We start from the raw sequence: 27,794 nt of genomic DNA, 5'->3' as shown, positions 1-27,794 counted from the left end.
GGGAGGTTGCCGCTTGGTTGGAATTCACACTAACAGTAAGCCCCGCCTTCTTTGTTTTGATTGGCCATCTCACTCATTCTGACAGTGACGAGCGCTGTTGGACTGAGGCCTACCAACTTAAAAATTTAACATTTTACTTTTGTCATCCTAGCAACAAACAGAGCGGTGTGTAATGGAGTACAGCAGAGCAGCAGCAAGAATATCAGATATTGGGCCATTTCTAATTATTTAAGGGGGGACTTGTCCTTGCATGTTTCAAGCATCGTCCCCACCCTCACTCCTTCTGAGCACTTAATTCTGTTCTAGACATACAGAGTTCAGTTATTTACAGGAGTGACCAGGGCCGTTTCGAGCTTCGTCCGCACCCTCCGTGCGTCCGTTTCACAATCGCCTACCGGAGAGGGGGGTCCGTTCACTGCGGGGCCCCCAAAAACACGGGGCCTGGTGCGGTTGCACCAGTTATACCGCCTTAAGTCAGCGTGTCCACCAAAGTGTTTTAGCCAGCTGAAAACGCTCTACTGGAAACGCCTTGCTGTCAGCACAGCGTTTTTTTTCCCAGTTGAGACGCTTTGCTTGCTATGATACGGAATATCTGCAGAAGTCTTACTAGTATTTACAGATAGTTTGTTTCTGTATTGTTTCTATATATAAATGTAGATACAATGTGAAGTTTTTGCTCTGGCTCGTTTTAAATAATTTTCTTCTGTTATTAGCTTATTGTCATCTGTTGACATTGTACAAGCGGAATGTGGTGGTTGGTTAGTGTTGTATTTGTCCTGTCCCTCCACCACTGTGATTGGTCGGCTGGGTAAAAAGTAAAACGTTTTACTCAAAGTTGAACATTCTTCAACTCTTGGCGACTCTCGGCATAAAAAACGCAGAACGCTCAACGCTTGAGTGGGGAAGTAGATGCTCAGCGTCTCATTACGCTCATGGCTTTTTCAAAACGTGGCGCTCCCATTGAAAACATTTGGAAAAATATGCCAGCTGCGTGAAGAACCGCTTTGGTGGACACACGGCCTATGGACGGCCCTGGGTGTGACAACCACATCAAACACAACCCAACCCAACCAAACTAGTTATGGTTTGTCATAACACAAACATTTCAGAAGTCTATTCTACTAATACTAATGAAATTTCACTATTCTCAAAACAAATTTTGGTGCCACAGCACAAGCTAATATTGAATACACTTTTTCATTTAGAAATTTGAACATTATGTAAATTAAATTATCAATGTGAGAAACACTGAATAATACATGGCATTGACAAAAAAAAACTAAACAGCATGTATTCTTTAATGTTTCTCAAAATAGAACACAGATAATAACATAAATCAGGAATCTAACAGCATTACCAAACACTGAAGTCAATAAAATAATAAATTATAATAATGAAATAATCCAAATACAACAAAAAAAATGTCGATGTACATCCCCAATTCTGATCAATTCTAGTATGTAATGCCCACTTTCACGATCCAATCAATTCACAAAAAAAGAAATAAAACCTTGCTGTAGGAAATAAAACAGAAGAAAGATGTAAACAGAGTTTTGTCAGCTTAATCTCATCTAGTCTAGGCTGTTTTCACCGGCCTATAGTCATCTATCTTCTCAGTGTGCTGCAACTGATTAAGGCAAATTTCACGTTAGCACTCCTAACCAGGAAGCTGATCTAACAAATATTGTTTTTCCATTATAATTAAGTTGACTTCGGATTTCACACAGCGACGACGTGCCAGTGCTTTTGTTTCTCAGGCGGAAAAGCGGCCATCTCTCTCTGTTTGAAATGACACATCCTTTCAACACTTCACAAGGAAAACAACAAAGGCAGGACGTCTAAACACCCTCGCGCTGGCAGAGAGCTGCTGCGAGCGGCACGACGCTCGCGTTTAAAACAACATTCTGTTTATCATCGTATCATCTGAAGCGGAGAAATCCTTGAGGACTCATTTCATGATCTATCCTCAAGGCTCCGGAGAGGCCCTCCGCTGAAAACACATCACGCTTGTAGGAAACGGTCATTAGATCGCCACTATTTGCCAGCGTGGAATATCTGCCTGCTTTTAGCTGAGGACGACTTCAGTGAACTGTAATGAATTGTTGATGGCATTCAGAAACGGAGATAAATTCCCGTCTGTCTGTTCTCCTCCACGACTCGCACTTCAATTATTTCGGCAGACTGTCTGTCTGACGGATCGGTTTACGCCAGCGCTTCGTGTTCTCCTCAGTCTGAGGTGAGCGAAGACCTGAAGATACATGAACACAAGTCTCCGCCTGTCCCTGGAGGACACAGTGGACACAAACGGGCACGCGGCGTCAAAGCCGGGCGGCCCTCAGGGAGAGTTTGCTCACTTGTTTGCTGGAGGAATGAAAAGACCAGCAAAGCTATTTTGGGACGAGGGAAAGTAAAGCAAAACTACTATGTGGAACATCCAGTATCACTTTAGCTAGCGGTATTGAGCGGGGAATTAATATTAAGTCTTCAAAAGTATTTTAACGGTTCAGACCTTTGTCAGTCTCAATGAACAGTTCGAGAAAAATCCCAAAATCTGATCAATTAGTATGTAATGCCCACTTTTCACAATGGATAAAATCAAGTCAAGACCTACATTTCTAGTGATAGTTTATCATGATACAAACATTTTAGAAGTCTATAATATTACCAATGAAATTTCACCACAAAACAAAAAAAACTAATATTGAACACTCTCCCTATAGCTTAATTGAGAAACACTTTAAAGTATACATGAGGTATACTTATAAAGGTAAAAATACCAAATAAAATAAAATATGATAAAATTACATTTAATTTTTCAATAATTTAAACATTGCATTTACCCTCTCGAGTTGGCGCCGGCGCGATCGGCTCTCTTTTTTTCTTATCAGTGCCAAAGAGACTCAAAAAACTTTTTTATCATTCAGGCAAGTGTAATACATCATTTTAATCTGTTAAGTTTCAATTTTTTTGTAAAACAAAGAAAACACACGATGCGCGATCTGCAGCCTCTCTGTCAAAGACGATCATTCAGATAGTCTTCAGAAAAGGAACTCTAGCTTAGTGAATACTTGTCTCACAAACATGAGACATATGGCTAAAGAAACAATTTCGCAACTCTGTTGCATCTCTCTGCCGCTCTGCCTCCCGCTCTCACACACACACACTGTCCCGGCGCCGCCGCCTGCCTCCCACTCACATCACTTTTTTAAAATCCCCTACAGCGCGAAACATGAGTCCCGCAAACCCGGCGCCGAGGAGCTTGTTTGTAATCGGAGGACATGGCTCCTAAGTTTCGAAATGGTTTGGGTACAAGGTTATCGCGTTGAAAATAAAGGCATTTGTCTAGCGTTAGAAGCTCATTTGAAACATTGCCGCGTCTCATTTAAGAAAAAGACAGCTCCGAAGAGACGCCGCTTTAGTTCGAGGTAGTGCTAACAATAATAAAGAAAGATGATGATCAACACCTTATGTGTTACCACTGAAATGTAGATGTAATATATTTCCAAATGTAAGCCCATCTTATGCGGAATGTTGTCTAATAGACTGCAACACGATAAAACCAATGGATAAAACAGGCACCTTCAGAATGCGTAAAAGACGCACCGGCCAAGGCAGGTCTAACTCACTGTGTGCCTTCTAATTAAGCACTGTATCACACAAGTTGCAACTTACATCTGTGTCATTCTTTTTGGTGAAATGGTCCCACACACTACTTTTCTTTGCACGCTTCATACTGTCGTCTGCCCTGGCTCTAACCGCAAACCTTGTGAGCGCGCACACCCAAACGCTGTGACCTCGCGCCAAATGTTTTTATTGGTTTATTAAGTACAAACAGTCGAGTTATGAAAAATTGAGTGTGAGGGATTTGTTCACTTCACACAAAAAGATTTTGGAATGAGATGGCTAACTGTAGTAGCGTTTAGTCCACTGTCTATAATAGCCTAATTTAGAGATCACTTCTTTTTTTTTAACCGACAACCGACAACTTTGATCGGTTAACGTTGATACGGTCAACCATCGGTCAAACGGTCATCGGTTAACATCCCTAATTTCATGTATCTATTCAAAGAAATAATGAAATGAAATATAAAATATAATTTTAAAATATATAATAATAAAATGTTCCACATATCCTTTATGTGTGTGTGTTTTTTTTTATTAATTAAAACTGAAGAAAACAAACAAAAAAACTAGTTTGAGGTATCTAACAGCATTACAAAAGTATTGCAATAAACAGGTAAAAAGTGTTAAAAATTTTTTTTAAAAATATATATATATTTTACCTGACACATTTTATTTAACAGTTGAGTTTTACCGTTTTTAAATCCATTCAGCCTATCTCTGGGTCTGGCGGTAGCACTTTTAGCATAGATCATTGAATCTGATGAGACTGTTAGCATCTCGCTCAAAATATGACCAAAGAGTTTCGCTATTTTTCCTATTTAAAACTTGACGCTTCTGTAGTTACATCATGTACTAAGACCGACGGAAAAAAAATAAAAGTTTCTAGACAGATAATAGCTAGGAACTAGCCGGAAAATAGGCTAACTTCCGTCAACATAACCAACGTGAGTCGTGACAACCTGCTTACACAGAGAGCATGCTGGGGACTATTTTCAGGTGCTGCGTAATATCATTGTGGCGCTGCACCCATGGTACGGCAGGAAAGCTCTTGATTATTACGCAGGAATGAGAGTATAGTTCCTAGACATATCGGTCTAGAAAATCACAACTTTTCATTTTTAAGCTATGCTAAAAGTGCTCCCGCCAGACCCGGAGATCGGCTGATGGATTTGAAAACGGTAAAACTCAACTGTTGAACTTTAGGGGAGTTGGAAAATTTGCCTATTTTCAAAAATAGTGGCGTGTTCCTTTAAGTTTTTCAGGTATCTATTGAAAGAAATAATGAAATAATGAATGAAACGAAGTTAAATTCAATTAAATATTTGAAATCATTTAAAATAAAATAAAATATTTCATGTATCCTTTATGTGTTTCTCAATTAATTAAACATGAAGAAAACAAATAAAAAATATAACAGCATTACCAAGTATTCAAGTAAAAAAAAAAACATACTTGTTGCAAAGATGACCACCAACTAAAAAAGCTCAACTAGTAAACGCAGTTTCTAGATTCTAGTAAGCAGTGCCAAATTCCCACAATCCAATAAATTACCAATACACAAAATCAGGTCCCATCCTACATTTTCCCATTCCACAGAAATACCACACTACCAAAGTTAAGTGCAATGGATTTGGGCTGGTTTCACTTGGAATAACATCAGAACACAGAGCACTAGTTAAAACCAACAGTTTCAGGATTATACGGTATTATATTAAATCATACTTCTACAATACAGAAATAAATATGCTCGAAATAAGCAGTGTCAACAGAACACAAAAAACAGACTGCATATTTACATTCTCGATGCCAATCAGATGAATTCAAGTGAATTCTTCTTGACATTTCATCTAAAGATAGCTGAGAAGTGAACCTGTAGGAGGAATTCAAAATGTTTAAATTCACACCGACAACATTCTTTTGAAAAAGGAAATGTTTTGATCAATGAGATGATAAAAATGGCACTTGCATTACACATCATTTTGTTTGATGAACATCTTAAACCAAAATGAGAATAATATTAATAGGTCACTGGCTCCCGGTCACGCCTCTGTGTCTTAAAGGGATAGTTCACCCAAAAATGAAAATTCTCTCACCATTTATTCACCCTCAAGTTGTTCCAAACCTGTATGAGTTTCTTTGTTCTGCTGAACACAAAAGAAGATATTTTTTAAGAATGTTTGTAACCAAGCAGATAGAGCAACCATTGACTACCATAGTATTTTTTTCCCTACTATGGTAGTTAATGTTTGCTCTATCTGCTCGGTTACAAACATTCTTTCAAATATCTTCTTTTGTGTTCAGCAGAACAAAGAAACTCATACAGGTTTGGAACCTCATGAGGGTGAGTAAATGATGACAGAATTTTCATTTTTGGGTGAACTATCCCTTTAAGGCCGTTCACACCAAGAACGATAATTGTAAAGATAACTATAACGATAAATATATTAGCTGCGACACCAACGCACTGCCGCTTTAAATGATTGAGCTCTTGGATTCTGATTGGCTGTCAATGTTTTAATCGTTGTGAAAGTGATTCAAACCATATCGTTTCTCCATGCCGTTATCGCCATAGTTGTGGTGTGAACTCTGCTATTCTTTAACCAAGCTCTCTGATAATGAACGTGTCCGTCTGTTTCTAAAAGATACACCTCAGAGTCACAGAACGATCATCCTTACGCTCTTTTGGAGGCCTACGCCGTCTCTTTAGGGAGCTGAAATCTACATTGCTTATAAATTTGCTTTATTTAATTTCTTTCCTTGGCTTTACAAACATAAGCCCGACATTCAGCATGTCAGACAAAATCATTTGACTAAATCAGTAAATCCCTTACAGCAATGCATGTGGCAGTGAGGATAAGTCGCAACACAAGTCTTTCTCAGATGAACAACGATAAGTCTTTTTTGACAGACACAGATAGACATATTTTAATCCATATAAAAGGCTTTAGCGTTGGGCTGCCATTCAACGGAAGCACTGAGGTGAATCTATACACTCTGATAGCATTTAATGGAAATAAGTCCAGTACAATGGAGTAGATACTAAACGATCGCTCGCTGATAGAACGGCACGTCTGCGTGTGACAATTTCAGCCGTACCCCGTGAAATGACAAGACACGCTCGACTGGAAATGGGCAATGCATTTCAAAGCCACGTCGCCACTGATATGACACCACGGCACTGGCATTATTACATTTCTCAATAAAAAGTCTAAAAATAAATGGTACCAAAAAAAAAGTCACAACACAATGCTTGGAAAAAGCGATTATTTCTTTCATCACCAAACTATAACTTGATTTTCCAGGGGTTTAAAGGCCCCGGGAAAGTGTGTTGTTTAAGTAAACAAGTTTTTCCTGGTAATTATTTAACATATATGAGAGACATCAAGCCTCGCTCAGACCTCCTATTAAACCTTTGGTGCACAAGCTAGATATTTTCTCCAATAATCTGGGCCGCAGCCTAAAAAAACGTGTCGTACGCTGATGCAACGGGGTGAAAGAGATATTAAATAAATCTTTTTCCTCAGAATGAGCTCCGTTTGCTGCTCTTCTCTCTTTCAAATAATCTTTATTAATTTTTCCACCTTCTATAGCATCTGCGCTCGCTTTAAATGATGAATTTATTCGTGACATTTTAATGTGATGAATGTGCGAGCGCCAAGCATCAATATTGCAGCGGGCGTGTTGGTTGTGGAGATCTCACTGTAGACTTCCACACCGTTCACCCCATCACTGAATTAGGTTAAACCTTTGATTTATGTGCAGATTATAAGGTTTAAAATACATTTCCACCATGAAAAGAGGGGGAGAAATCCATCACGGAGGATCAGACAGAGTTTCAAGAACGCTGCATCATATTGTTTTGCGTCGTGACGCAGAGCGAGCTGGAACACAGAAGAATCCTCTAGACTCAAAATATTCAATCTCAGACACAAGAAAACACCTGAAGACCCCCCCCCCCCCCCCCCCCAAAAAAAAGACTAAATGTTAAAATTGTAAAAAGAGACAACAAATAAATTAGTTCTTAGAGGTAAAATATTTGTCTTTATGTTGATTTCATACAGTTATGAAACACTTTTTGAATTAAGGACCTGTTAAGTGGTGTTATAAACCACATATCATTTCATGATGTTTTCCTTTTGAGAGAGTGTATTGCCAAAAGTATTAGGACATTGAATTCAGGAGTTCCAATCACTTCCATGGCCACAGGTGTATAAAATCAAGCACTAGGCGTGCAGACGCTTCTACAAACATTTGTGAAAGAATGGTGTGGGGTGGGGTTGTTTTTCAGGGGTCGGGCTTGGCCCTTTCGGGTGCTTTCGCACTTGGTTCGATTGGCTGGACCGAACCCGAGTTCGATTGCTCCCCCCTCCCCGTGCCCCCGCTGGACTGTGTTCATATTATATTATTTGGTTCCGAACCGGGGTGCGTTTGCGTCATCAGAGCAGCAGCTGTTTACCCGTTTGCTTAGTAACGACAGCGAGCGTGAAGGCGGCGAAATGCATAGTGTTGCTCACCTCACTTTTATATTTTCGTTTTTTAACTGTTGGTTTTGTTTCTAAAGCTTCAGTACGTAATGGCACTTGCGTCTATATGCCGCATATGTACTGAAAATGCTCTAAAAAACGCTGAAGACGAGCAGAAATGAGATTTACAGCTCTCTGCTTGCAGTACATCAGTCATGCTCGTCAGGAAAATGAGTGAAACAACACACATTTTTATCAAATCATACATCATTAATAGCGGTTCACTTCCGCGATTTAGTACGATTGCGTTCACATCAGCAGCAAACCGTACCGGAGTTCACATGAACCGTACCCCAGACCACCCTTTTTAAGCGGACTCTGGTACGGTTCGCGGGTGCGCACCCGAGTTCGGAAGACAGCGTTCACATCATCCAAACGTAGCGAACTCTGACATCAATCGAACCCGGGTGCGCACCAAAACTGCTAGTGTGAAAGCACCCTTAGTTCCAGTAAAAGGAACTCTTAATGCTTCAGCAGACCAAGACATTTTGGACAATTTCATGCTCCCAACTTTGTGGGAACAGTTTGGGGACGGCCCCTTCCTGTTCCAACATGACTACACCAGTGCACAAAGCGTCGGCCCATAAAGACATGGATGAGCGAGTTTGGTGTGGAGGAACTTGACTGGCCTGCACAGAGTCCTGACCTCAACCCGATAGAACACCTTTGGGATGAATTAGAGCGGAGACTGAGAGCCAGGCCTTCTCGTCCAACATCAGTGCCTGGCCTCACAAATGTGCTTCTAGAAGAATGGCCATAAACACACTCCTAAACCTTGTGGAAAGTCTTCCCAGAACAGTTGAAGCTGTTAGAGCTGCAAAGGGTGGGTCAACTCCATATTAAACCCTACGGATTAAGAATGGGATGTCATTAAAGTTCATGTGCAGGTAAAGGCAGGTGTCGCAAACACGATTAATCGCATCCAAAATAAAAGTTCGTGTTTACATAGTATGTGTGTGTGTAGTGTATAATTATTATTACACACATGCATGCATATTTTAAAGAAATATTTGCATGTAGTGCTGTCAAATTGATTAATCGCATCTAACATAAAAGTTTGTTTATACAATATGTGTATTTTATATTATATTTATTTAAATATAAGATTTATTTATATATATATATATATGTTATATGTATGCATATATATATAAATATGTAAGTGAACCGATATGTGTGTGTCTGTGTGCCTATATATATATATACATATTCACTTACATATTTATATATGCATACATATAACATATACACATATGAATGAATTTCATACAATTAATTAATATAAAACAATATTTATAAATGCATTAATATAAATACATTGTATTCATTAGCTGTGTTTATACTTTTATTGTATGTCATTGTATGTGTAAAATGCATTCTCAATTTTTTTAATAATTTGGAAATGTCGTAAAAAAAAAAAGGAATGAATTCATTGAGATTCTGCATAATTCTGGCCAAAAATCTAAACTTTAAAAGGTGTGTGTTTAGATAAAGCTTAATCCTGGTCTGGCACAATTAACGCTGACTGTCGGTTTAAAAATATTTTTGGGACTAAACCTGATCCAATTATTTCAAACCAGATTAGTTCCTTCACCTGATCTCTAGTTTGAGGAAGCGTCTCCGCGGGGTGAAGAATAACTGTTTGAGGGCTCCTGCGGCACAAACACACAGAGGAGTTTTGGCTTTCTGCTTTGCTCTCCATCACGAAGGATGCTGAGGTGCATCTGGTCAGCGTGACAGAAACGGGCCCTCTGGCTGGAGCACTAGATTGTCACGGCACAAGCACTGCCATAAACTTCAACACAGGCATTCGTTTATGTCTGCTGTGGGCCACTCCATTTTCCACTCTGCCCGAACGCCATCTATCTCCTTTCGTTCTCGCGCTCTCCCTCTCTCTATCTCCTTCCCTTCGCCCCGAAAAAACCCAGCATCAAGTGGCTCTTTTTTCACAGTGTCATGCATCAGGTCTGTTCGTCTCGTTCAGGCTGGTACTAGAGCAAATTGCATGGACTGACACATCATTATGGGGTCGGTAGCAGAAATGCAGAATGCATTTAACAAAACCAAATAACGTATACCATTTCTGTGAATCAAGTCTCCATTGCAAACCCAAGGTCTGAAGCCCTACTGAGCCCTACTAAATATGACCCCTAAAATGTATTTTAGCCTGTATTTATCCCCTATAACACACATTCACGACTTCAAACCCAGACAGCTAACAGTGTTGTTTGATAAAGATATATCGTTTGATGCCCGTGGCTTCAACAAACAGCAAAACAAGATCCTGGAATGATCCTTGAGAAAATATAGAATTATAAAATAGTATATATTTGCAAATGCTTAACTAACTGTAAGCTTTAACATAATTAGAAATTATACAGAACTACAACGGTATTGGTCACACTTTTAGGGTCCAATTCACACTATTAACTATATTAGCTATGACTTTTGCCTCAATAAACGCCTAATTACTGCTTATTAATAGTTAGTAAGGTAGTTGTTAAGGTATTGGTTCGGATTAAGAGATGTTGATTATGGTCATGCAGAATAAGGCATTAATATGTGCTTTATAAGTGCTAATAAACATCCAATATCCTAGTAATATGCATGCTAATAAGCAACTAGTTAATAGTGATAATAAGGGGGACAATTTGTCAACGAGTTAAGAAATATGTGCTTTTTTTTCTCACTATATTCAATAGGGCTGGGTATCGATTCAGATGTTCCGATTCGATTCGACTTCGATTCGCAAGCTCTCAAATCGATTCAATTTCGATTCAACTCAATGAATATAGATTTAATTCAAATAGCCTACTATATTTATAAAAAAGAACAGTGAACAAGTTTACAAGTGGGTAATTAAAAAGAAGTTAAGAGCCACAAACCTGTATATTAAACTCTTTTTATTTTAGGTACACTCGGGTAGGCCTACATTAAAACAGAACCCATCTCTATATTTCAAATGCATACAATTATGTTAAATACAATAGAATTTTGTTTTTATGGATGTTTTGATACACTTATTCTAAAACATAAAAAGGATATTGGATGATTTTCAGCAATTTTCAGTAAAGGACAAGCGTTTCTTGCGATTTAGCCGACAATCATTCAGACTCTGTCCGTTTTTATGGAGGCTTTTTCCTCCTGAGCTTTGATTCATGCCCCGGATGATGCATTATATTTTGTCACTATCTCTGTTATTTGCGTGCCTTCCTTAGATGCGATTGCCATTCGATTTTATCTTAACGACAAGCATATATGCGATTCCAGGCAGGATCGACTAGAAACCCCCGGGGGAAAAAATCGATTCTTGGCCTTGAGAATCGATTTTGAATCGACCACATTTAAAAAAACGATTAATCGAAAAATATAAAAAAAATTTGTGGTTCACCACTGTTCCTTCCTTGCACCACTTTTGATAGAGACTGACCACTGCAGACCGGGAACACACCACAAGAGCTGCAGATTTGGAGATGCTTTGTCAAACTCACTCAAATCCTTACGCTTGCCCATTTTTCAACTTTCATCAACTTTGAGGACAAAATGTTCACTTGCTGCTTAATATATCCCACCCACTAACAAGTGCCGTGATGAAGACATAATCAGTGTTATTTAGTTCCCCTGGTCATAATGTTATGCCTGATTGGAGTATATTGTATAAAACAGATAGCAACAAAAACCCAAGACTGACGTACAGAGTAAGATGCAGTGTAAAGGATCTCTGCGTCCCTCTTGTTCTCCTCTGGGAACTGATCCCACAACCTTATGTGTTATCAGCCCAGATGCTAAAGCACTACAGCCTCCCTTAAAAAAAGCCTAGTGCCTCTCACCCATTGCCGAATCCCCACTTATCAAAGTCACAAACGCACCGCAATCAATATCAGATTCCCCAGATACAGAGAGCCACATGCAGCTTTTTTTCTCCGCAGCGAGGACGGACATGTAAGAAATCATAATGCATCTCACACACCGCATTCCTGTCATTTGATCAACACGAGACGCTCTGTAAACCAGCGCTAAACAGATCAGAGCAAACGCGTCCCGCAAGAGGAAGGCGGCGCGAGGCCTCAAAACAGCAGGACAAGTCGGGGAAATTGTGCGTAACCCATCTGAAATTGTGCATGAACCCTGTGATGCTGAGACCCCAATTACAGAGCAGGACTGCCATCTCTTTCCTCGGCCTCCCGCGTGGATATAAAGAGAGGAAAGGGATTTGACAGTCCTGTTCGGGAATCATTGTTTCCTCCCTGGGAAGATAAGGATTTGCTTTGGGATTTTTTTCCCACTGTCACACTTCAACAGTCACTTTTCTTCCCGCTTATAAAGCCATTGGAGCTTTGATGTAATCTACATGTGTCTAGAATCGTGATCGCGTACAGGTCACGTTTAAAAAATAAAGATTAATGTTGTTGCACTTTAAGAGGTTTCACTAAATCACACTAAAATCAAGCATACAGCAGGGTTATTATAGTTAAAGCTGCAATATGTAACATTTTTAAGGTAAAATATCCAAAAACCACAAGGCCAGTGTTATATATTTTGTTCAGTTGGGTACTTGCAATATCCCAAATGTTTAACCGAGGAACCAGGACGTGTGAGGGAGTCGCCTGTCGATTGCATCATATCTGCGTTCCCCTCGGTTTCCGGTTTTATTTTGCAGAAACGCTTTACTCTCACTACAGTGTGAACAAGTGTCATAGCAGCCGCCGAGCGAACGCACAGAGTAACGTCATAACATCATCAACACACTCACATGTGTCTAATATGATAAACAGAGCTGCATTACCTCATACTCATGACCGGAAAACCGGAAGTGCGCCGGCGACTGTGTCATAATAAAAGTCCCACTGCTCGCAAGGTGTGTGTTGCGTTCATCTCATTCTGCGCTCAAACGTGGCGTCATCAAACTACGCCTTTGTTTTGAATAGGCGACCTCTAGCGGACGCAAAAGTTACATAGTGCAGCTTTAACTAAAACTGAAACTAAAGTTATAATAATTGAAAAAAAAAATATTTTTGATACTTAAAATATTTAACTTATTTAATTTTGTTTCCGGTTTCACTCTAAAACTGAAATAAAGTTAATAAAAAAAGATATAAACATGTATAAAAATGGGGGAAAAAATACTAAAACATTAAAATTAAAATGAGAAACAGCAAATATAAAAATAAAAACTGCTTCAAAATATTAACCAAAACTATCACAGTCTCTCAATGTTATTAAAATAACACTGCTGTTTGTAAAAGCACAAAATCAACATATTTTTGCATTTCTCACAAACTTAAAAACACATTTTTAACACATAGATTGTTTTTAATTAATTAAAAACCAAAACAATCTTAGTTTTTTAATGTTTAACAATAAATAAACATGACTTCATTTAACTCACAACCTCAGTGAACTGTGATATTGACTATAATCTTAATTATCATAAACATGCATAAGATTGGAAACAATTCCATCCAAATTAATTAATCCAAATCCAAAACTAATGGGCAAATACAGGTCAATTCTTTCTTAGGAATTAGAGTTCAAATATGAACTTCTTCTGCCGAACACTCACTTTATAGAGCATTAAGATGACTACATCATGGATAAATGAATAATAACATAAGAGTAAGAGCCAGGGCCACTTGTCTATGAGGAACTCTGAAAGTTCTTTAATGCCTTTAGGAGAGGGTTCTTACTAAAAAAGGTTCAGATACGAACCTTGAGGCTTCCTCGCAGCTACAGAAACTCCAAAAGGTTCATGTTCAAACCTTGAGTGTGCTGTAAAATGATCAGTGCAGAGCCGAACATTAATATCTCACAAAAACAATATTCATACTAAGCTTTTTTTAATCAGAAAGGTGCCAATCATGAAGGGCAAAAAAATCTCTTCAAACAAGATTTTGTTCATTTATCACCATGCAAAGGGTCTTTGAGAAACTGTCTGACTAAAATTGATTTATATTCTAATAAAAATTCCACACATCCACTGATAAGTATTCCAAAGATGTTCTGGATTAAGGGCCAATCTAGAAAATCACACAGTGGAGAACTAACTCTAGATGAGAAGACGCTTAAAAAATGTTGTAACACTTTATAATATACAGCAAAAAAAGCACTTATAAATCATTTGCAAACTATTAATAGTTAGTTAATACATTAATAGACTATATACAAACAGTGAGTTCTTCATTCTTTGTCACTGTAATTAACAAAGTGCGTTATTAACCATAAATACTTATATAGGTCACAGAATATCGGAAAATGTCATTAAGTAAGTGCTTTAAACCAAACTTTATTCAGTGTTTCTTAAAATGTTTACAAATACATTGATCATGCGGGCACACACACACACACACACACACACACACACGTTGGGTTTCGATGTTTTATGGGGACTTTACATAGAAATAATGATTTTTTTAAACTGTTCAAAACGTATATCTGCACTGATAAAAATGAATCATTGAGGTTGTAAGCATAACATAAAAAATTATATATTTTTTTACAAATAAATCTTTGTTTGTTACTTTACTTGGATAATTTGAGTAGCTCACTTAATTTGGATTTGTAGCAAAAAAAGTGTTTTGTATAGACAAGGCTTTGTAGACGTGCATTACCAACTATTTAAGTTTAATTTACTTGAAAATATTTACTGCTGGATTTGGCTGATGCAGTGAATCCTTTTCAATTTAATTTTCCATTTTGCAACATAAATCTAGTGATTTTTCTCATATTTCTTTTTTTAGGGTCATTTTATAACAGTGTTGTCTACATCAGGCATTGTTGTTTTGAAGATGTTTGCTGCTTGTTCAATATTATATTTAAATGAACATTAAGTCACAGTCTACTTAAAGGGCTTCAGCGCTGGGAAGATGAATGTGTATTTAAACATGGTCATTTGTGTAGTAGAAATGTGAATTATTTTTGAATTTGGTACCTTCTAGACCGAGAAAAGCCAGAACATGTATTTTTGTCTCATGTGGATGAAAGACAACAACTCCCAGAATGCACTTGCTTCGCTGCCCTACGAGGCCACTCCCAAAGCCACGCCTACTGGTTACATCTCTTGCCCACCGCGGCACCGCCCCACCGTCGTTCTGATATTCATAGTAATACAATAATTTGGTTCAGTTAGAGAATAAACACTACAATTAAAAACTGAACAACAAAGTGTGAGTGAGCCGATCATTCATCAGATTTCATTCATCATGAGAAGAGCTGAGCAGAGCTGAGGTAAGCGCGGCTGTCATTCTCAGAGTGTGTCCAGTCTGGCGCGTTATCAGATCATGCCTATGGAAGCTTAACTTTCATAGGAATTCATTGAAAAGTTGAAACACTCTCTTTGCTCCGTACCGCTCCATTATTAATGGCCGAGCGGCAGCGGCCGTGCACATTTACATTCTGTGAGTGAGATCTCTCCCCTGTGAGCGAGTTGAAAACATGCAGAACAGCTCCTTCTACTGGCTGTAGTCTTTAGCCTCTGGCCAAAAAAGCCTCAGATGATGCAAAATGACGATATTTGCGTCATCTGTGGATTTTTTCCAGAAATAAAATGCATAATTCTCTTGTCTCAGTGGGATATGAGCGGGGGAAATTAGACTTTTGTCTAATTTAGCCATTTTGATTTGAAATAGGGCTATGTAATGTCATTTATAATATAATTAACAAACAATAAATATTAACAAAGTAATATTAGTAATAAATGTGTGAATATTGTAAATTAATAATTCCATTTGTAGCTCTCAGTAAAAAAAAAAAAACTCAACTTTTTCAGCCTGTTGGGCATAAGATTAGTAATGAATGTGTGCATATTGTGAATTAATTTAATAAATTGAGTTACCTAGCTTTCCTGTTAGCCTTCAGTAAATGAACATGTCTACAAAAATGATTCATAAAACATATAAATATCAGTTAAACATATGTTTACTGTCTTCACTGACAAAAATAGAAAAACTTTATCAGTCATATCTGCCCACTGACATGGTTTTCAAGCTATTGTTATCTAATTTTTTGGCGTTCAGAACATCTTAAAATGCACATATGTAGATCATAGAAATCATCATTTCCTCGAGGGGTCATGCCCCCCAAACCCCCCTAACCTCACATTTGGGGTCTCAGTGATTATAAACCTGCCTACATTGTATGATTAAGGGATGTACAATATGCTCATGCAGAATAAGCCATTAATATTTGCTTTATAAATAATAATAAACAGCCAATATCCTAATATGCATACTAATAAGCTACTAGTTAACAGTGAGGATTGGACCCTAAACTAAAGTGTTACCATTTTTTTTTTCATACCCTCACTGGGGGCTGAGCCCCCCTAAAATGAAAATCCTAGAATTGCCCCTGGTTCACATAGCATTGATGATAACAGATTCAACTTTCGTTATCAATAATGTTGTAGAAATTAACATGAACTAAGATTAATAAATGCTGTCGAAGCATCTAATATTAGCAAATGAAACCTTATTGTAAAATGTTACTAAAACGGTAAAATAATGTTTTTAAAAAAAAATAATAAAAAAAATACATACATAAATAAGTAAGTAAATAAATAATACAAATAAATAAAAAAAGTAAATAAAATTAAATTAAAAAGCAGAAACTTGTGTGGTCACACTTCACAATGTGTTCATAAAATGATCCCTTATCCATAACATTTGAGTGCAGTATGTCCGATTGCATGCCTGATTACTGGCTCTCTCTCTGACTTCATAATCACTTCTTTCTCTCTCTGTTAGTGCACCTGACGTCGACATTTTCGAATGCCTTTTTAATCATGACCACACAAAAAAAACGCATTGAGTTTTAGCGTCTCTGGCAACACAATTGATCTTTTACCCAAGAATATGCACAACACAATCATCACCTCAGAGAAAAATCACTTGGATGTTTTATGCAATGCACTACAAACTCCGGCTTAATCGCACTCACACAAAAGCTACAGTACTTTATAGGGCAGGTCGAAATTCTTTTCAACAGGGATTTTCACAAAAAGACTTTTTGTGCAGGTTAATGGAACAATTCAACAAAATACCAAACGCATCAGCGGTAATGCACCGGACGGCGTAGCATTAAAGAACAGAGTTGTTTTGAATTTCAAACGTGCGTCTTGTCAATTGAGAGCTCAAAAATTGCTGCCGTGTTTTCTTTTGTCGCAGCAAATTTCTGCCGAGATGTCTTTGAAAACGTCTGCCGTTAAATTAAAGGTGAAATTGAAAGGTTTATTTGTTTATATGGAAGACTAGTTGTCACACTTTTTACTCCAGACAACATTTCTCAGGGAAGGTTTATTATTGTACTTAGCTATTAAATATTTGGAACTTGACCTGGCAAAAATATTATGATGCATTGGACTTTTGTCTCAAGCCATCGTGACAACTAGCCCCGGTCTCCTCCTCCGTTGAGATCTTCAGCCCTTGTTTGGCAGCACAACTCTCATCTAGAGTGTTTTTCTCTTGCTCTCTCTCACCTCAGCGGTCTTTACGCTGTATTGAACCGTTTGTGACAGTGACTGGAGAGGCAGAAATATCACGCAAACCGTGTGTTCACTTAGTGTGTCTGAGCGGAACATCCGTGTCAAGCTGCAGTCTCCGCCACACGCAAACCCTCTCCCGGAGAGGAAAAACATGCTATGGCTGGAAACGGGGGAAAACAGTCACGTATCCAGAGGCTGGATAAGGTCATGAGGTCACAACTGTTTCCTGTCCACATAGTAAACAAATATAATATGACAATAAAACAGAGATCAGCCATTGGCCAACGCAATATTCCACAGCCTGGGTTTTCAATAACGCTGGCCGTAGACTGATATGTAAAAGATCTCCTTAATGTTCACAATGCACAATATAGACTAATATTATTTGACACTTTATATATAAATCTAACTAATGTGCAAGTGTTTATGAATTAGAGCCTTTGAGGTTTATAAAAAAAACAATAGAATAGAATGTATAGGATGAATTATGTATGAATTTATTTATGTATGAAAAATGTATATGTATGAATGTAAAGAAAATAAATATAAAATAGAACACAATTCAGATGATGATTTTATAATATTTTTTTTAATTATTAGAATAAATTAGATTAATTTAATATGTAAATATATAAAGACAATCAATAGAATAGAATTAATAGGATGACTATAATACATTTGTTATATATTTTAATTTATAACATCAATTTTATACTAAATTAGATTAATGTAATATGTAAATGTTTGTATAGAAAATCAATAGACTAGAACAATAGGATTCATTGGATGATTTATAATATATTTGCAATATATTTTAATTCATTACAATATTTTATATTAAATTAAATAATTAAATATGTGAATATGTAAAGAAAATCAATAGAATAGATGACTACTATATTTTCATTTATAACAAATTTTATAATACATTTGATTGATTTAATATGTAAGTGTATGTTTGTAAAGAAAATCAATATGGAATATAATTTATAGGGTGAATGTATAATATATTTATAATACATTTTAATTTATAACTTATTTTAGAATAATCAATTAAATCAAGTAAATATGTAAAGATAATCAATAGAATAAAATTCATATGATGACTAATATACTTTAATTTATAACATATATTTTATAATAAATGTAATATGTAAATGTATGTTTGTAAAGAAAATCAATAGACGAACAATAGAACTCATTGGATGATTTATAATATATTTGCAATAGATTTTAATTTTAAATTAAATAATGAAATATGTAAATATTTAAAGAAAATCAATAGAATAGAATTCATAGGATGACTATAATATATTTGTCATACATTTTAATTTATAATATATTACATGTTATAACAAATGAGATTAATTCAAAATTTGTAAATGTAAGTATATAAAGAAATGAATTAAAGATGCTGTCAATACATTGATAATGGATGTTTGGCATCTATCCAAACACCTGCGGTTACGCACGAGATCAGCGTATTGGCATCATCAGATGTAAAACCGTTATTAAACCATTTCAGATGTGTTATGATGATTCCAGGACATGGCAAAAGATGGAGAAGGTAGTGCTTGTGAATATAATGAAACCGAATGACTGAAAGTTAATGTCTGGTGAGGGGCTCATGAGCTAGAAAAGGCTGATAACCTCTGATCTAGACAACTAACACACATGCATGATTTATATTTGTATGAGTGGAGAGGGAACATAGCCTGACGGGGCACACACTGCTAACTTAACAAGACATCATCGCACAGCGTGTGTGTAAGCGGACAACTCAGTGATGATCTGACGTTAGATAAGATGAGCTGTACATGATTGAGAAAACACCCTTATCCCTCCAACTGTGCTCTTTTTGGCAATTTGATGCTCAAAAATATAGGACTTACGGCATGATGTAGTCATGTAGTCTGTGATATGATGGCAGATTTATATCAGAAACCCTAAAAAGAGTCAGAAACGCTGAGTGTTATCGCACCGACGAGCCCAGCAGAACTCCGAAAAAAGTGCCGGGATCAGTCCAATCACAATGACAGATCCGAACAGGCAGTGTGTTCCCTCTTTCACAGTAGCCGATCAGCCCACACACTCACAAACACACACACGTCACTCTCAATTAAAGTTTCCCTGTCGTTTGTACTGATGCAAGTATTTATCATCAAAGGGAGACCGGGGCTAGTTGTCACACTTTTCTCAGGGCATATTTTCAATATTGTTTGCCTATATTAAAAGCTGTTTACCCCATTATTGGCAAGGGGGAAAATGTGTTTGTTGAACACACGTTGACTTTTGATGATAGTGTGTCATGTTGTCACGATGAAAACCTGCCTTTAAAAAGCCTATTATATGCTTTTCAGCAGAATTCAAACAGATGCACGAATCAAATTATGCAAAAAAGGTCACACGCAAAAATATCTTTCTGACAATCATAAATAGCACTGTATAAAATTACAACATATAGAGACCAGATATTTACGACTCCTGAGAACATTTTTGATCCAAAAGTTTGAATTATGTTCATTATACGGCTGATTTTTCTCCTAATCACTGTTGTTTTATTGTGGTCGTCTAACAGCTCTAACAACAATAATAATCCTCAAGGACGTCTTACGATAGAGCAATGGAAATGCAGAATAATAAAGTAGGAGAAAAAAAAGAGAGAAAAGTACAATATGATGATATAGGACTTAACTTTAAACTCTCATTCTTAGAGTTACGTTGTGACAACTTCCCCGTGTGACAACTAGCCCCGGTCTCCCTATATGCATCACCCTGACATCTGAAAGCAAACCAGCATAAATCCCCATCTGTAACACACACACACACACACACACTCACCTTCATTATTAGACGTTCCTCTGGAGCCCAGGACGTGCATTGATATAGTCCACACTAAGAGGGGCAGCAGCCCTGGATCTGATGCCATCGTGCAAATGTGGACCCGGCGCACGGGGAGAAATCTCTCTCTCTCCCTCTCCCTCTGTCTCTCTCTCGCTCGCTCTCCCCTCTCCCTCGCTCACTCCCTCTCTCGTTCTCTGCCAGTGTAGAATCGGAGCAGTGGGCTCTATCAGGAACTGCTTTCAAAACTGCCTGCCTGCACTCGGGCACATGCAACATCACCAGGCGCAGCGAGGGGGCGTGGTCAGCGCTGCCTGTCACAGAGAGCAGCCAATCAGAATGCAGGGTTTGGAATATGCATATCTTTACATCCAGCACACCTCCTATACAGTACATCACATGCGGCTACAATTTGTTTGGTAAATTTGACCGATGTCATATTTTTTACAGAAAATAAGAAAATGGGTTTTGTTTAAGGTAATTCAAATTAAAATGACCATACAATTTCCTGGAAATTTTAACCTTGTTAAGCCGAGTTTATTCAGTCATATGTCATATTAAATAATATCTATGACTAGTTAAATTAAGTGTTACCACATGAAACATTGTATCTAGTGGATAAAAGTATCTATGAATAAATGCATATTGTGAAATAAAATTCTGATAAAAAAATAAAATTGAATTGTGCATAAACATATCCTGACCATATTATTTCTGCAACAGTGCACAATTTAGTTTTTCATTTTTGGAAATGTAATGCTTTTGTTTATTTTTTATTATGTATTATATACATATATATATAAATTATTATTTATTCTTTTCTTTTTTTTGTATGAGTACTACTACTGTTGTTGTTATCATTATTATCATCAATATTATCTATTATTATTATTGATATTACTATTTCCGTCAAGACAACTGATCACCATCTTTAGTATCATTATTGTATTATTACTGTTATTATTATTACTGTTGCCGCCATCACAAAATATTATCATTATTATTATACAAGCTATTACTATTTAAATACTTCCACTATTACTATTATTATCTGTCATATTTTTCATTGCTGTTATTATTACTGCTGTTTTATTGTTGTTTTTGTGTTTTGTTGTTGTGTTCTGTGTTCACCCTATGTTGTAAGTTTTGCATTCCTAAATACAAAAAAAAAAAAAATTATAATGAAAAAGGATATGTAATGCTTCAAAATTATATTTTCTACATCATTAAGACTTTGCTTTGTCACTTAAAAACGATTTCTTTCAATGACTTTAATACTAATTTCCTTACAAAAACTTTATCATGACAGCATAAACTGTTATAATTTAATTTGCAACAAATTTTATTCTTTAGGATAAAGCGAAACATAACATAAAACCAAACAATAACACCTAATTCAAAACAACAAACACACCACTACAAAATTAACGCATAAAAATATGAAATTTTGCTTAGCATTACAAAAAAATATAGTTATAGGTATATCATCTAAAGCAATTACAACAAGATTCAAAACAGCGAAACAAACAATTTTTAGACATAAAATAATCTCAAAGATCATAAATTTAAAGGTAAATTATTCCAATCTGCAATTTATAAGCTATTTTTTTCTTAAAGGTAAACATAACACAGCAAATAATGTCAAATAATTGCACCCACTTCAAGAATACAGCATACAATCTATTCGTACAAATACATCAAATATTAGAATCAGATTCAACTATGGGGCTTTTTCTGAAACCAATATCTGGATCTTTCATCATGTCTACATTATGTTATAATATTTCTGAAATGCTCAACGATGCTGGATTACTGAAGGATAGTACTGTAAATAATAACACATAACACTATCAGAATCTTTACAATCTCAAATTGAAGATGCTGTGCATCAAATATGTTTATCAAATAGCTTTCCTCCATCATTTTCGCAGATAAAAAAAGCAGGACATTCAATTTCAGATCAGTGTGTTATTATTTATGAACAAGAGGCCACCTCAGTTGCCGTCGTCTGATGGATTTTCTGATTAAGTGCTTCAGGCGCAGATAAAACGATGTCTGTATATCGGCTTACAGCTCCATCTCTTCTCAGAGCGTTTCTCATGGCAATATCTGATTCGGTTATAGACTTCCAACCTCAACCTGGAGTCACTACTTGCTTTAATGACATTGATAATCAACATAATCCGTTAAAAAAAGCTTTTCTGCTAGTCTCTCTCGCATTTTACATAGCTAATTTCAGATTTCTGCTAAAATACACAAACTTTTTAGCCATGGAAAAGATCTTTTTCCACATTATGTCAAATTCATTGTATAGGCCTATTATTGATACATATAGCCAAATTTCTCAAATGTAAACACTCTGTCAACCAATAAAAGATTGTTTTGAATGTTTTTTAATGTGAAGGGCTTTCAGACATTTGGTAGCGATTTAACTTTCACCAAGTAATTGCCAACTCAGGGTTTCATGACATTTATAAGTGTTGAGATATACATAAATAATGTATAGTCAGTATGTATAGTGTATAGTATAGGTATTTTCTGACTGGAGTGGTGGGATGGTTGATTAGGATTTCACTTTTATGACTTAGTGTGTAAAGTTGCTGTTTGAGCACAAACAACATCTGCAAAGTTACAACGCTCAAATTTCAAAGCAAAGGGAGAGATTTTCTTTTACAGAAATTGCTTTTTAAGGACTACAACAAACCTCTGGTGGGGACTAGACAAGCTTCCTCCTGGGTTAGTGATCAGTAGTCACTAACCCTGAAACATACATAAACCAGCCCCTGAGAACATAATGCAAAGGGGGTGAGATTATCATGACAGAATATGCTAATCAATGACTTAGATAGTTAACTCCACAACAGCTGCATAAATTCATCAACTAACCATTCAGAAACGTCCTGTTGCATTCTAACATGTTGTCATTTCTCCTTGAGTCTCTCCATCATTGTCCAGTTTAAACACGAAAGGCTGAACAGTTTCATTGCCTGCCTGTCTGCATGAGGTTATCAGAACTGCTAGTGCTAACAGAGTTCTTTAAGCCCCGCCCCATGAGCAGCAGCTCATTTGCATTTAAAGGGACACTCACTAAAACGGCGTGTTTTTGCTCACCCTCAAAAAGTGACAATTTTAACATGCTATAAAAAATTATATGTGGGGTATTTTGAGCTAAAACTTCACATACACACTCTGGGGACATTATTTTACATCTTGTAAAAAGGGGCAATCAACCACCCCTTTAAACGACTGATCTGAAATGTGCTGGATAATGACACTAACTTTGCAACATTGACACCTGTAAAATAATAAACTGAATTGAATCAACATTGAACTGTCTTGATCTGAATACTGACACTATTGCACTGCAAAAAATATTTCTTGCTTAGTATTTCTGTCTTGTTTTCTATTAGAAATATCAATTTTTTTTAAAATCAATATACATACTTGAGAAGCAAAATTAAGTGAGCTTTTGCTTAAAGCTACACTATTTAACTTTTCCGTCCACTAGAGGTCGCCTGTTCAAAACAAAGGCGTAGTTTGATGACGCCACGTTTGAGCGCAGAATCTCGGGACATGTGGTCTTCACCTCACAGCCGGTGGGAAACAGTCAGGATAGGACTCGGGCAGAAATCATGTTCATGGATGCGATTATTAACATTACTGTAGTCTGAAGCAGAGCAGGACCGAGTGTTGTGGAGCTGAGCAAGGCCGCAGGAGCGATTGAAGAGCGGGACTGTTATTATGGCATAGTCGCTGGCGGGACTTTTATTATGACACGGTTGCCGGCGCCACTTCCTCTTCTCCAGTGCTGAGTGTGAGGTAATGCAGCTCTGTTTATCGTATTAGATATATCTGAGTGTGTTGAAAAGGAAGTTATGACGTTCGATCGGCGGCTGCTATGACACTTGTTCACAATGCAGTGAGAGTAAAGCGTTTCACTGAATAAAACCGGAAACCGAGGGTGACGCAGATATGATGCAATCGACAGCCGACTCCCTCACATGCATAGCTCACACGTCCCGGTTCCTCGGTTAAAATAGCAATTTTCTCACGATTTACAAATAGTTGAAAACATTTGGGATATTCTAAGTGCTCAACTGAACAAAATATATAACACTGGCCTAGTGGTTTCTGGATGTTTTACTGCAAAAATCCTACATAGTTCACCTTTAAAACAAGAAAGAATATCTGTCAGTGGGGACAAGAAAAATAAACAATTCAAAGGGAAAACAAAATAATTTTTCTAACCTCACTGACATTTTTTTCTTGTTATCTTCTTTACTTTGATCAATTTTTCAGTAAATGTTGCTTCTCAAATAAATATATCTTGAAATAAGGATGTTTAGATATTTGAAAACGACAAAAAAAAGTAAGACAATGTTTTGCAGTGTCTTCAGAGCAGCTTAGCTACAGCTCAATTAAACTTGTTTCATAACTCAGTTATTTTTCTGCTCATTAATATGAAGCTGCTTTGAAACAATCTGCATTGTATGCGCTATAAATAAATGTGACTTGATGGCCATTTGTGCAGTTTTTGAGATCAAGTTCACTGTGCTTTAACTCAATTATAACACAACTGAAAAGCAGATAAATTAATAAACAGTAACGAATACTGAGTTGAAGTTTTTAGCAAGCAAAAAGAAATTGAGTCATCTGAGAGAAATCTGGTGTCTGGGACAATGGTCATTATGCAAAAATATTTGACCACAGAATGCAGCGATTGACCAATCAGAATTGAATATTCCATAGAATGCAACAGTTGAGTTCTGAAAGTAAAAACTCGACAAAAAAAAGATTTTTAACAATAACATAAACCTTTAAACACAGACTGTGAGCTACAATGTTGTTAATCTATGGTATTTGCTTCTGATAAAGTCGTCAGCCCACTTATTTTTTTAAATAATCATGTTTAACAGTGGAATTCCTGGTGGAAAACTACATTACCCATGATGCTGTACAGAAAATTACACCAATCAGAGTCAAAAAACAAGAGGCCACAAAAGCAAACAAACAATATATTTAAGTTTATGCATTAAGTTTATAACCAACATTTGTAAATGAGTAGTTTTATATTTTCCCATCATTTTTTATTTGATTATGCTGCTTGCAATGCTTCATGGGATTGTAGTTCTTCCCCTCACTAAATCTGTAAAGTAGTACACAGTTCTGTACCTTTACTTTTACAAAGTTTCTAATGTTATGATTCCCCTTATAGCTGGTTGGATAGTTTCATAGCTTAACGAATATTTTTTTTTAAAATCCCTATGGAAAAAATGTATGGAAAAAAATACTTCTGGAACCAGCGGCGTTGAAAAAGGGGGCGGGCACATAGCTGATTTGTTTTACAATACACATTATGTAATATGTAAAACATCATTAATAAAAGTTTGAAATAAAGTAGTGTTACCAAAGCGGTCTAGCTCCGTCTCTGGCTCTGCAGCTGGGCGGGAGAAACAGACAGAAGATGAGAGGAAGGAGAGACACTTGGGGGATTCCGAGCCAAAGCGAGGGTCTGCGTCTTGCCTGCCAATGTCTTTCCTGCTCAGGCTGAGAATACAGGGAAGATGTTGTGCTGGGTCACAGCTAGCGCTGTTCAGTCCCCCATGAGCAAGATGCCTACGTGCAAGAGGTCCAAGACATTTGGATGAGTCTATGAGCCTCTGTTTATAACTTCAGGCAAAATGCGATCTAATGTGTTGTTCAAATGCTAATGCAAGCATTATTATTTTACAATGAGTAATAAACTTCAACTTGTAACTCATACCACAGCATTTGTTTACAGACATTATTAATCTATCAAATATTGTGGTTTATAGATGTGGTTTGCTGTTACTTTTAAGTGATCAGACTTCAACTAGCAGTCAATAAACCTCCCCAGAAATATTATAAAAGTTTAATGTTGCTTGGTAATAGTAGAAAAAAAGAAATAATAGCTGAGCATTTAAACGTCAACTTTGAGTCACAGAGTAGCGTCTGCAACGTGCCATAAGTGCCACTCATACTATGACTAGTTATATAACTTCTGTCTTGCTGCAAATCAAGTATGACTATTGGATGAACGCCATGTCATGTAATTAATATTCATGAGTCAAGATGGTGATTGATATGATTTGTATGAAAGCATGTTTCAAAAGTTTGGGGTCAGTAAAATTTTTTTTTTTTTTAAAGAAATTTTTTTTTTTATTTAGCAAGAGTGCATGAAGTTGATCAACAGTGACAGTGAAGACTTTTACAAGAAATAATAATGTTTCAAATAAAATTATTTAACAATTTCTCAAAGAATCCTGAAATGCACCTATATGGCTAGGAACTACTTTCTCATTCCTGCGTAATAGTCACAGATCTTTGCGGCCATACCATGGCTGCAGCGGCGCAATGATATTACGCAGCGCCTGAAAGTAGCCCAGCTAGGTAACTTTCAATGTGACCGGCACTAAGTTCGTGTAGTTGCAGAGAAAGTTTCAGGCTTGCAGCCGACAATTTGTGTTGTGGCTTTACCTGTGTGATTAGCCATGGTTGTGTGTGTTGTAAAGGGCTGTGATAGTAAGTCAAAGGTGTAACTATGTTTCACAGAATACCAACGAATCATTGCGCCGCTGCGGCCATGGTACGGCCGCGAAGATCCGCGACTATTCCGCAGGAATGAGAAAGTAGTTCCTAGCCATATAGGTGTAGAAAATCGCAACTTTTCATTTTCAGTTTGTCTTAGCACACGATGTAACTGTAGAAGAGTCGAGTTTTAAATAGGAAAAATATTGAAAGTGTCTTTGGTCATTTTTTGAATGAGATGCTAATGGACTGATCAGAATCAATGATGTATGCTAAGCTATGCTAAAAGTGCTACCGCCAGATACAAAGATCGGCTGAATGGATTTAAAAACGGTAAAACTCAACTATTTAACTCTAGGAGACTTGAAAAATGTTTTCAAAAAAGTGGAGTGTTCCTTTAATGTGTCGTTATCGCTGTGGCGCCTCAGTTAAAGCTGCTTGTAAACCGATTATCTCTTCCTTCGAGTTCATTGATAAGCATGAAATAAACATGAATGAACACTAAAATAAATGTTGTTTCAACCGCGGAAAGACATCAGTACATACCTTTTTTCAAGTTCAAGTCCACCGACTTGAATCTACTAACTAAACAGCAGATTCGGCAATGTGATTGGTCAAATCGCCTGTCAATCAAACTTGCGGCGAAGGGTGAATTGGGAACAACAGCAACTGAGCCATGAAGTGGTAGGCCACGTAAAAATCACAGAGCGGGGTCAGCACATGCTGAGGTGCACAATGTGCAGAAGTCGTCAACTTTCGAGTCAATAGCTACAGACCTCCAA

General features: G+C 36.9%; 1 protein-coding gene across 1 annotated transcript in view; it reads right to left on the bottom strand.

The window, feature by feature from the left end:
* The window catches only part of epha8 (eph receptor A8), a 139,770-nt gene extending 119,105 nt beyond the window's left edge, over nt 1–20,665 (bottom strand). The window contains exon 1 of the mRNA XM_079844891.1: nt 20,464–20,665. Coding sequence (XP_079701017.1) covers nt 20,464–20,551 — 88 coding nt within the window. The 5' untranslated portion in view covers nt 20,552–20,665. The remainder of the gene's footprint in view (nt 1–20,463) is intronic.
* Nucleotides 20,666–27,794: the final 7,129 nt, after the last annotated feature.

The sequence above is a fragment of the Gobio gobio genome, assembly GCF_949357685.1.
Source record: "Gobio gobio genome assembly, chromosome: 19".
In the NCBI taxonomy this organism is placed as follows: Eukaryota; Metazoa; Chordata; class Actinopteri; order Cypriniformes; family Gobionidae; genus Gobio; species Gobio gobio.
The sequence above is the reverse complement of the archived record's forward strand: the minus strand, read 5'-3'. Positions and strand labels throughout refer to the sequence as shown.